This window comes from Salvelinus fontinalis, chromosome 34, assembly GCF_029448725.1.
Source record: "Salvelinus fontinalis isolate EN_2023a chromosome 34, ASM2944872v1, whole genome shotgun sequence".
NCBI lineage: Eukaryota > Metazoa > Chordata > Actinopteri > Salmoniformes > Salmonidae > Salvelinus > Salvelinus fontinalis.
The window spans coordinates 25837453-25850082 of record NC_074698.1 but is presented as its reverse complement, the minus strand read 5'-3'; the positions used below and the strand labels follow the sequence as shown (position 1 = coordinate 25850082).

The 12630-nt window shown below is 44.5% G+C and overlaps 1 protein-coding gene across 1 annotated transcript; it reads right to left on the bottom strand.

The window, feature by feature from the left end:
• Positions 1-3104: 3104 nt before the first annotated feature.
• On the bottom strand, positions 3105-7829 carry LOC129833608 (aldehyde dehydrogenase family 3 member B1-like). The gene is made up of 10 exons (XM_055898302.1): positions 7506-7829; positions 6485-6648; positions 5580-5693; positions 5309-5429; positions 5015-5100; positions 4775-4856; positions 4204-4596; positions 3834-4000; positions 3566-3665; positions 3105-3462 (listed from the first exon to the last, which is right to left on the bottom strand). Exons 2-10 carry the CDS (start codon positions 6644-6646, stop codon positions 3263-3265), a joined length of 1425 nt encoding a protein of 474 aa, XP_055754277.1. The 5' UTR covers positions 6647-6648; positions 7506-7829; the 3' UTR covers positions 3105-3262.
• Between the last annotated feature and the right edge of the window lie 4801 nt (positions 7830-12630).

The following is a 12630-nucleotide window of genomic DNA, read 5'->3' as shown; positions in this document are numbered from 1 at the left end:
CTCATCTATTCTGATGGGATGGGTCAAAGCAAGACGAGTGGAAGAAGCAGGTTTAGACCATTGTGATGCAATGGTGAACACACAGAACTGAAACCACACCCTGGGTGGATTGCAATAGTGGCCCTCCTTCCCTTCAGCTGCAAAGATTTGAAAGAACAGGACAGGTGAAAGCCATTGGTATCTACCACATTACTTTCACCTTTCTTCAGTTTTCCAGTTCATGGTAAAGGAGGAGATAAGGGAAGGAAGCCAATCAAGACGCAGCCTGTGTCCCTCCCTTGAATAACCTGGTTAAACCAGAACCACAGGTAGCACCTCTTTCCCCTTTTCTCACAGCTATTTTCTGCTGACTCAATGGCCCTATCCCAGTAGAGCCTTCTTTTCAAGTACTCAAACCAAACAGGCCCACTGAAACTGATTTGTGACAAACAGTTAATGGAGAGAGCACACTGCAGCGCACAAGCCAAGCAATCCACAGGTTGTGTTAGCAAAAAGGAGTAAGCCTATACAACAACTATCTCAGTCACTTCCATTTCAAAATCTGGGGTTTGTAAGTTGGCCTGCTGGCTGTTTAGAAGCAGTAAGCTAACATGCTCTGCTGCTGCTACTTCCTCCTTGACATGGAGGGGGAAACGTGTTGTACACTAAAGATATGGTGGGCATGTTCAAACTATGCATTCCATACATCAAGTGCAATTTCATGTTATTTTTTCAGGAGGGATGTTAGGCTAACATGCAGCTATCATGTTCGTACAAACTTTGTGGTCTGTTGTAACAGTACAAACACACGTAAGATATACAGGCAGTCAAAATAGCAATTATTTTCTCAATACAAACATTGGCTAGTTCTTTCAGCAACTCTTGCTACGATATGGCAGCATAACTATGAAAATGATAATCAAATATAACAAAAATATAAAACGCAACATGTATAGTGTTGGTTCCATGTTTCATTACATGAAATAAATTATCCCCAAATATTTCCTTTCGCACAAAAAGCTTATTGCTCTCAAATTGTGCACAAATTTGTTTACATCCCTGTTAGTGAACATTTCTCCTTTGCCAAGATAATCCATCTAACAGGTGTGGCATATCAAGAACCTGATTAAATAGCATGATCATTACACAGGTGCACCTTGGGCTGGGGACAAAAGGCCACTAACTGTGCAGTTGTAATCACAACACATTGCCAAAGATGTCTCAAGTTGAGGGATCGTGCAATTGACATGCTGACTGCAGGAATGTCCACCAGAGCGGTTGCCAGAAAATGTAATGTTAATTTATTTACCAATGTCATTTTAGAGAATTTGGCAGCACATCCAACCGGCCTCACAACCGCACGTGTAACCAGCCCAGGACCGGACAGCCGATACACTGCAGAGTATTTGTCAATAATAAAGCCCTTTTGTGGGGAAAAACTCATTCTGATGAGCTGGGCCTGGCTCCCAAGTGGTGAAATCTATTTATTAAGGTTTAAGGAATTTATTTCAATTGACTGATTTCCTTATATGAACTATAAATCAGTAAAATCGTTTAAATTGTTGCGTTGATATTTTTGTTTAGTATATTAGACAGTAGTTGACAAATGATAGAAGAGATAATAGCGCACAGAACGAACTCGCCCATTGTCAGACTCAGGTTACTGGTCCGGATTCACATGATCGGGCTGCCTAGAATGTTAGGCTGCCTAGAGGTGGAACCGCTAGGTAGCCTACTCATGCTGTACTTGCATGATCATTGAAAAGCAAAATAGCAATTAGTAGGGCCTGTGTGTGGAAAACACAGTGTTCCTATGCAAAACTCAAGTGGGGAGTTGCATTTTTTTTTCATGAACTTTACTAATGTACTTCTCCCACAGTACTACTACAATATGGTAGTAACTATGAAGATTAGCCTAATCAGGGGTACTCAAGTAGTATTTGAGAAGGTCCAGTCACACACATTTCTGAGGTGGTCTGGATGGATAATGTAATTTATCGATGTAGTAACAAACCCCCACCTCACAACCCATGCGACCACAATCTGTTCACACCTATCTTGAGAATGTTGCAGTTTTATAGCAAATTTCCTGCAATTCTACACATTTAGCATGGGGCAAATATTATTTTTTGCTGTTTTAAAGCAAATGTTCTGCAATTCTATGCATTCTTTCATGTTGTGTGTGTTTATATGATACCAGGGATTGAAGCCCGACCGATCCGGTCCACTAGTTGAGTATGGGTGGGTTTACATCACACAAAAAGCTGACAGTTTAATGAGTCCTGCTTGCAACTAAAATATGTTACAACCGAGAAGGCTGTACAGCCTTAAAAAGATATTTGGGGGAATGTTCGATCAAATTGCAGCAGTTATTATTTTATTTCAGCTGTTCAGAAACATAAGGCAGAGATAGGCACCATCATCATAGTTCAGAAGAGGGTGAGTAAAGAGAAACATAAAGGAAGGGGAGTGTGAGCAGCAGTTATGTAGTGTGCTTAAAATAACATGTGCAGAACGTGATCTGGATTCTTAGTGGACAGGGCAGGCAATGTATACACAGCCAAGGCCCCCCCAAAAAGAAGGCAAGTGTGCTAGCCACATGGAGTTGGTAGCTTATTTGAATATCCAAGTGTTTGTGCATCTCACTGAATTAGCTGGCATGTCAGCTTTTTTTGTTTACCAGTATACACCCAACCACTGTTTCCAATCAGGCCACAGAGAAAAGCTGGTTTTTAACATCCTTATGTATTTTTTAAATTTTAGGCAAATTATTTAATAGAAATCTGGACCACTGTACAGATACTTTAAAGGCCCAGTGCAGTCAAAAAAATAATTTGTTTTATACATTTCCACACTATGATGTAGGAATAACACTGTGAAAAATTATAATACCCTTTTAGTGTAAGAGCAGTTTTTTTAAAAACGCCTGAAATTTCAGCCCGTTTAGGTGGGAAGGGACTCTTGGAATGCCTGGTGACAACTCCAGGCAGGAAAATTAGTTAATAGACCAATAAGAGATCCAAACCTCTCTGCCAACAACAGCTAGTTTTCCCCTCCCCACCCAGACCACTCCCAGGCAGTCCTAGCTAAATTCTTGCTTGAGAAATTGCTCTTTGCTAAGAAGATGTTACTTGTTGGCCATTTTAATTGAAAACAATCACAGTAAGGTACTTAATTGTTACCCAGAAATGATTTGACATTGAGATAAAAACGTCTGCATTGGACCTTTAAGAAAAGCCCATCGGCTTTGGAAGTACAGTCAGGCACGCACCGGGTGCCACTCTCACATGACTGAGCAGCCTCCCCAGCTGTTCTTCTTGAAGGTGGTGGCCCAGCGCAACCAGCCCAGGTTGTAGTCGCTGTAGGGCGGGTAGCGCAGGACGTTGACCCTCTCCAGCAACCAGCTCCGGTTCATACAGCCCCGCCTGTGGCTGAATGTCTCAAAGCCCCAGCGGCCGTGGTAGCTACCCATCCCACTGGCACCTGGAGGTTAGAGGAAGATGACAGGGCACCATGATCAGATCCATGTCTAGTGCTTTTCTTCTGATAATGACTACTTCATTTACGTTGTCAGACACACACTTACCTACTCCTCCAAAGGGCAGGCCTGGCAAGGCCATGTGTACTATACCATCATTGCCGCAGAAACCACCACTACTGGTGTTGTTCAACACTGTGGTCACCACCTGACAGTGAGAGGGGAGGAATGTGCATTTATTCCATAAGAGTGGAGCCACAGTGAAGGCAGAGGCAGCCATAGAACTACATAACTTTAAACTATAGCTCTGTGGAGGACACCACCGTGACTATAACATAAATAGATCTATGTGCTGTAATGTAGGTCATGGTCTTACCGAGGTCTCGTCAGAGAAGACGTAGAGGGCCAGGGGTTTCTCTTGGCGGTTGATGTAGTCTATGCCCTCCTCCAGAGACTCTATGGTTAGGATGGGCAAGATGGGGCCAAAGATCTCCTCCTGCATTAGAGCATCAGACTCCTGTACGTCTACCAGCACTGTGGGAGCTAGAAACACCACTTGATCAGCAAGAATTTGCTTCTATATGCCTGATTAGTTACTCATATTTGAAATTAAAGCCACTTTAACAGCAAGGCTACCACCTCAACCTAGTTCAACTTGCATTCACACCCACAAGGTGGCAGCAGTATACAAACCAAACACCACTGCCTGCATCTCATCGTCCTTTCCTGTACCCCCCCAAACTCACCAATATACCTGTCCTCCTCGCGGCTCTCCCCTCCGATCACCACCTTCCCCTTGGACTTCTCCAGCATGTCCATCAGGCGTCTCCAGTGGCGTGGGGTGACTATGCGCCCCATGTCCAGGCTCGCTCCGGGGTCCGGCCCGTAGAAGGTCCGCAGGGTCTCCCGGAGAGCGGGCAGCAGGGCATCCCGGGTCTGGGCTGTGCAGAGGACGTAGTCGGGTGCCACACAGCTCTGGCCAGTGTTGAAGAACTTGGACCAGCACAGGCGCTTGGCGGCCTTCTGGATGTCAATATGGCCATAGATGAAGCAGGGGCTCTTGCCACCCAGCTCCAGGGTGACGGGGGTCAGGTGAGGCGCCGCCGCTAGCAGGATGGAGCGGGCCACCACCTGGGAACCTGGGGAGGAGATGGGGAAGGGTGAAGGGAAAGGAAGAGGAGAAGGAAAGGGTATGCAAGAGTGTGCGATAGAGGTGATATGACAAAGGTGAGATAAAAGGGGCACAAAACATACTAAAAAGAGGGATTGAGCTAATACATATTATTGGTCTAAGGAGTCCTCTCTGTTAGGCTTTACCTGTGTAGAAGATGTGGTCAAATTTATTCTTCAGCAATGACTTGGTGTCCTCTGCTCCACCACATAGTACTGCATAGCAGTCCTACAAAAGTCAGATGGCAAAACTCAAAACATTAAAAACAAACAATAAGTGGGCAGGTAGAGCAAATATGGCACTGTTGGCCTGCATTCCATTGATGATCCACAACAGGTAACAGAAGCAGGGGGAAATGAAAGCACATATAGGTGTGTGTGTACTACCTGAGACAGGTATTTGGGGATGAGTTCTGCCAGGAGTTGCTCGGTGGCCTGACAGATCTCTGACGGCTTCAGAATGGCACAGTTTCCTGGTTCACGACATCATGGAATAAATATTATGTCATCGTCACAAAATCAAACCTAATCAATACTGAAATGCTACCAGAGTCAGCATTCACTTTACACATACATTACTGGTGGATGTAAAATGCTTTGAGCTACTGTAAAACCACTATAAATCCAATCCATTACTATTCACAAAGCCTCTAGGTATACAAAGGCATGATAGATGTGTACCTGCAGCAATTGCAGCAACCAAAGGTAAGAGAATAAGATGGAGAGGGTAGTTCCACGCCCCGATGATTAAAACTACCCCCAAGGGTTCCCTGCGTATGAAACAGTCATCCATCCTAGTGGCCTAAAACAGGATGGAGGGGAAAGTAGATGGTTGGACAATTATTACAGAAGTCAGTAAAAAAATATTCCAATTGTGTGTGTTTACATGTTGAGACATAGTAAAAGGTGGTAGAGTCAAACAGTTGACAGTGAATGTTGATGGAATAGGTACCAGATTCTTGCCAATGTTGTATTCCGGCTGCATCCAGGTCCTGAGGTTTTCCATGGCGAAGTACAGGTCATTCAGGGTTATCTGAATCTCTGACAGGACCGTCTCAAACTTGGGCTGAGAGAGGGGAGAAGGTGAAATGATTGAGGGAGAGAGGGAACAGGACAACGAGATATCTAAGGTGAAGAAAAAGGGACAGGGAAAGAGGATGAGGTGAAAGAGAGGGAGGCAGAGGACATGCAGAGTGTACAGCAGTCTGCGCCCGCCTGAGTGTACAGCAGTCTGCGCCCGCCTGAGTGTACAGCAGTCTGCGCCCGCCTGAGTGTACAGCAGTCTGCGCCCGCCTGAGTGTACAGCAGTCTGCGCCCGCCTGAGTGTACAGCAGTCTGCGCCCGCCTGAGTGTACAGCAGTCTGCGCCCGCCTGAGTGTACAGCAGTCTGCGCCCGCCTGAGTGTACAGCAGTCTGCGCCCGCCTGAGTGTACAGCAGTCTGCGCCCGCCTGAGTGTACAGCAGTCTGCGCCCGCCTGAGTGTACAGCAGTCTGCGCCCGCCTGAGTGTACAGCAGTCTGCGCCCGCCTGAGTGTACAGCAGTCTGCGCCCGCCTGAGTGTACAGCAGTCTGCGCCCGCCTGAGTGTACAGCAGTCTGCGCCCGCCTGAGTGTACAGCAGTCTGCGCCCGCCTGAGTGTACAGCAGTCTGCGCCCGCCTGAGTGTACAGCAGTCTGCGCCCGCCTGAGTGTACAGCAGTCTGCGCCCGCCTGAGTGTACAGCAGTCTGCGCCCGCCTGAGTGTACAGCAGTCTGCGCCCGCCTGAGTGTACAGCAGTCTGCGCCCGCCTGAGTGTACAGCAGTCTGCGCCCGCCTGAGTGTACAGCAGTCTGCGCCTGCCTGAGTGTATGCTAGTACCTTATGGAGGTCCTTGTGGAGAGCATCTTGTATCAGCTGCTCGTTTTCTTCGACCAGGGAGAGAAGGCTCTGGAGCTGGGTCATACGGAACTGCTCTGGAAAGGTCACGCCTGACCGGAAAGTAGCTCTCAACCTGTCAATCACCTCGCTCTGGCTGGCCATCTCTGTCCACCCAACAGACAGACACACAAAGTGAGTTAGCAGATAATATGACCTGGTAAAATAGGATTGAGACAGCACACAACCAAAATAACCAGTGATGAGAGAAGAGCCTGGCTATTGGACATTCACTTTGCCAATAGTAATATAGAGTTGTAAATTCCAGACATCAATGGCTGCTGGTCTTGGCCATTGTCTGACTAAACTTCAGTGGTCTTTTAAAAACGCCCACATGAAGTAGCCTTGAGCACTGTTTTATATTTTCAGTCAAGATACGTTTGTTGCGCATTGAGAACACATGATGAATCCAGGGGTGTATTCATTATATTTTAACAGAAACATTTGACCATTTAAGAACGGAACGGGAGGGACCTAGAAAAATGTGTCCAATAGAAATTCTCGTTTTCGTTGCAAAATAGGTGTAATGAATAGGGCTACACCCAGGGCACGGTTTCATCGTTAGAACCACCTGGCTCAGGTCAAGTGTAGAAAATGTAGGGCAGGCTAAGAAGGTAAGATGACAAAATAAAACGGCCCGTTATATGGGCTATAAAAAGGTGAAAATCAGGCCTTGCAAGTTATTCACGGTTGGTTGCTCACAGCTGTGTGTTACGGGTAATTTGAATGAACGCGGCAAAACCTTCAATAATTATGTGAAAGCGTGGCCGGGATGTTAATAGTGACAGGCATGGATGATGCAACTAACGATTTAAACTAGAGTATCAAATTGTTACACATTAAAACAGTTAACACTTGCAAGATATTCACAGTTTACGTAAATAGATGCTACTGATGATTAAAAATAAACTGAAACCTAACAAACTTAGTCGGAATTTGAGGAAATGAAAACGTTAAAACGCACCTGATTCTGCCCAAAGGTAGCCTAAATGGTCGTATGTTGCCCTGTCGAGCCACTCTTACACCGGTCTCTGAAATGATAAGTCACATTCCAACTTGCCGGTGGCTTTGACCTGTTATGGGAACCCGAAGAAAGTGGCGCATTTCCGGGTGCTAGTGGTTTTCCTACCAACGCGGCTAGTTTATCTGGAACGCAGAATAGACTTTTGGTAGAACTTGAAAAACAAGCCTGTAAACCTGTCTGAGGGCTGAAGAGAAACATGGGTATCCATAGACTAAAGGCCCTTCAAATTAAACCCTAGACCTAAAGCCAGTTCTGCTGCTTTGTTTCTCATTCTATCCCCTCTAATCAGGGAATGATTAAGATCTGGGACACCAGGTGGGATAAATTGATTATCAGGTAGAACAAAAAACAGCAGTAGGCTAATCCAGACCTCATTGGGTAATATTTGAATATCCCTGGTATCAAATTCAGGTTCAAGTGGGCAGACTGTCTTTAGTTGCCATCGACTAGCCTACTGAATATAATGCATTGCGTATATTTATGTATAGACCATTATCTTGCAGGCAGCATTATTTAATTGTATGAATAGGAGATGTATACTCAAGAAAATATATAAATGTAACATGTAACAATTTCAAAGATTTTACTGAGGTACAGTTCATAGAAGGAAATAATTCAATTGAAATGAATTCATTAGACCCTAATCTAGTGTGTGTAGTCTGGGAGGGCATAAGCCGACCCACTGGGGAGCCAGGCCGACCCACTGGGGAGCCAGGCCCAGCCAATCAGAATGAGTTTTTCCCCACAAAAGGGCTTTATTACAGACAGTTATACTCCTCAGCACCCCTTCTACCCCTCCTCAGATGATCCCGCAGGCGAAGAAGCCGGATGTGGAGCTCATGGGCTGGCGTGGTTACACAAAGTCTGCTGTTGTCAGGCCGGTTGGATGTTCTGATAAGTTCTCAAAAATGACGTTGGAGGCGTCGTATGGTAGAGAAATTAACATCCAATTCTCTGGCAACAGTTATGTTGGACATTCCTGCACTGCATGCTAATTGCACACTCCCTCAACTTGAGATCTGTGACATTGTGTTGTGTGACAAAACTGTACATTTTAGAGTGGTCTTTTATTGTCCCCAGCACAAGGTCCACCTCTGTAATGATGATGCTGTTCAATCAGCTTCTTGATATGCCACACCTGTCAGGTTTAATGGATTATCTTGGAAAAGGAGAAATGCTCACTAACAGGGATGGAAACAACATTTTTGAGAAATAAGCTTGTTGTGTGTATCAAACATTTTTGGAATCTTTTATTTCAGCTCATGAAACACGGGACCAACATTTGACATATTGAGTTTATATTTTTGTTCAGTAGTAGATATCTTGAAGTAAACACACACACCGGTCCTGCTCTCCTTTTCTCAGTTGTGTCTGTTTCTCTCACACACCCCACCCCTCTCTCTTCCCCTCTGTGACCCTCACAGCTGTGTGGCACCACGCTTGGTGAACTCCAGTCTGTCACCTGGGTGTTTCAGGGTCCCAGTTTAGCATCTCTGATGATTCAGATAGACAGTTAAAGTAGTTAAATTGCCCAGGGACTGCAGGGACTGTCCCTATACACTTTCATGATCTAATTCTCACTACCCTGTTTCAGCTGAGGATAAACTGTCTTTTACATAAGCCAATGTTTCAACCACATGAACACACAATTTTAATTTGGTTTGTCTAAATGGTGAGAATGATCAAATAATCACACAATTTAATCACTATTTAATGTATATTATAGACCTTGTTCATAGCAGTAGTACTTAAATGATTTAATATTGTCAGTCATTCACTGCCACTCATCACACATGATCATGGTTTGTGTTGGCAATATCGATAACAAACCTTTCAAGAATTGCATAAAACAATGAGTTCTTAACTAAAATAACAAATTGCTCTTTGTGGTTTCTTATAGCTGTTCTGGGCACCTCCCCCTAAATACTTTAGTATGTCTTGCTTACTGAACTTGTTTATAGGGGAGAGAGTTTAAGAATGTGTTTTTATCAGGCGTATCTATCAAAATGAGTGTTGGGTGCAGTAGTTCAAAGCTACCCAAGCATGACTTCTGCCCCAGGATGCACCTGCACTCCCTGATATATTATCTTCATTAACCCTAAAAAGGATGAATATATCATTGTGAAAGTGCAGTAACATGTTTAAAAACAACACACAACAGTGATGTATTGCAGATGTGGGAGAAAATGAATTGTTCTTTTTTTTTTATTAACTTGTTTTGTGTGTTGTTTTAAAAAATGCATTTTTAAGGTATTTTCTGACTTTATTGAACAGATAGAGAGGATGACAGTGACAGTTATGAAAGATAGAGGTTGTGTCAAAGGGCTGTAGGCCAGATTCAAAACGATGCCTAAAACGTACAAGACAACATACCACCATTTCTTATTGTTGTGAGAAATATCCAAATGTAATATGATTTAATATCAATTATTTAATGACTCTTCTTAATACATGAAGAAACGTTTGAATGAGAGACGTGAAAAAACACAGTCATGGCTGGAGCAGCAACTTACTTTACTGTATAAATATTACACAAAATGTTTGCTGATTGACAGTGATCGTTGATGTCTGGCTTTGTCTTAGAATTGATTGCATTGAAAACCCTTTTATATGCATGTGACAGGCTATCACCCAACCATGATTGTCATGTAATTTCTGTCTCCCAAGTCCTTCTGTGATGTTTCCTACCATGTGTGAATTGTCTTCCATCCTGAAAAGATGAGGCAAACTACACCTCCTCCTGGTCTTGCTGGGCCTCTGTAGTATGTACTCAATAATCTAGCAATTTATTGGAACAAGGTATTTTACATATAGAGATAATTATAACATCCATTGAGTTAATATATTTGTGATCTATTGTCTTCATTCTCTTTTCTGTATTAGGGGTGTATGGTCAGAGTCTGGAGGCCATTCCCTCCAGTCCAGTCCTGAAAAAGCCTGCAGAACCTCTCAGCCTCTCCAGTAAGGGATCTGCCTCTACCTTTAGTATCTACAACATGGCCTGGATACATCAACCTGCAGGAAGATCACTTGAATGGATAGGCATTAATGCTAGTTGAACTACATATGCAAAAAGAGTTGAAGGACAGATAGAAGTCATCAGAGACAATTCTAACAGCATAGTGTATCTGAAGCTGTCTGGTCTGAGAACAGATGACTCTGCTGTGTATTACTATGCACAAGAGACACAGTGGTGTGAGTGAGTGAAGGATCTGTACAAAAAACCCTAAGAGAATCAAACTAGAAGCAGAGTCATCAGAGGGCAGAAGAGCATCAGTATAGCTGAGTCAACAGAGGGCAGTAGAGCATCAGTACAGCACAGTCAACAGAGGGCAGAAGAGCATCAGTACAGTACAGTCAACAGAGGGCAGAAGAGCATCAGTACAGCACAGTCAACAGAGGGCAGAAGAGCATCAGTACAGCACAGTCAACAGAGGGCAGAAGAGCATCAGTACAGCACAGTCAACAGAGGGCAGAAGAGCATCAGTGCAGCACAGTCAACAGAGGGCAGTAGAGCATCAGTACAGCACAGTCAACAGAGGGGAGTAGAGCATCAGTACAGCACAGTCAACAGAGGGCAGAAGAGCATCAGTTCAGCACAGTCAACAGAGGGCAGAAGAGCATCAGTACAGTACAGTCAACAGAGGGCAGAAGAGCATCAGTACAGCACAGTCAACAGAGGGCAGAAGAGCATCAGTACAGCACAGTCAACAGAGGGCAGTAGAGCATCAGTACAGCACAGTCAACAGAGGGCAGTAGAGCATCAGTACAGCACAGTCAACAGAGGGCAGTAGAGCATCAGTACAGCACAGTCAACAGAGGGCAGTAGAGCATCAGTACAGCACAGTCAACAGAGGGCAGAAGAGCATCAGTACAGCACAGTCAACAGAGGGCAGAAGAGCATCAGTACAGCACAGTCAACAGAGGGCAGAAGAGCATCAGTACAGCACAGTCAACAGAGGGCAGAAGAGCATCAGTACAGCACAGTCAACAGAGGGCAGAAGAGCATCAGTACAGCACAGTCAACAGAGGGCAGAAGAGCATCAGTACAGCACAGTCAACAGAGGGCAGAAGAGCATCAGTACAGCACAGTCAACAGAGGGCAGTAGAGCATCAGTACAGCACAGTCAACAGAGGGCAGAAGAGCATCAGTACAGTACAGTCAACAGAGGGCAGTAGAGCATCAGTACAGCACAGTCAACAGAGGGCAGAAGAGCATCAGTACAGCACAGTCAACAGAGGGCAGAAGAGCATCAGTACAGCACAGTCAACAGAGGGCAGAAGAGCATCAGTACAGCACAGTCAACAGAGGGCAGAAGAGCATCAGTACAGCACAGTCAACAGAGGGCAGAAGAGCATCAGTACAGCACTGTCAACAGAGGGCAGAAGAGCATCAGTTTAGCAGACTACAAACTGCACACATTCCCCTGAGAACCAAAGCAACCAGTAAACCATCAACTGAACTACTATTAACATGAACATCGTCCTATAGGCAAGAGTAGAAAGTTAGATGTTAGAAAAATGTATGAAAGTTTCACTCCACAATATATACTGATACATTGTTTGACAATACAAAATGCAGATTTAAGAATGACAATGTGGACCACTCCACACAATGTGGAGTTTTGAGACATTGTAGGTAATCATATACAAACATAGTACAGTATGTAATTTGGTATCAGCTATACTACACTATAAAACAGGTTGTTTGGATCCTGAATGCTGATTGGACGAGCAACGTTTCAAGACGTGCTGTATTGGTCGTCACATACCAATGCCTGCTGACAGTTACACCTAAAAATGATCACTGCACCTCCATAAGAATATCATGTTCATGTTGCTGTCTAATCATCTCTTGTATTTATCTCAACTCGCACAATACTTCCCCTTGCTTCCAACCCAGCATTTAGTTTGTTATAGCGGGGGTTAATATAAGCCTAGCTGTCTGCCTATCAGACCTCTGAAGATTTCTTTCACTTTTGAAATGCAGATTCCCCTGTAGAGATAAATTTCACATTCCGCTGCTCAGACGTTGCATGCATCAACCAATGGTTGTGTGCTGCGT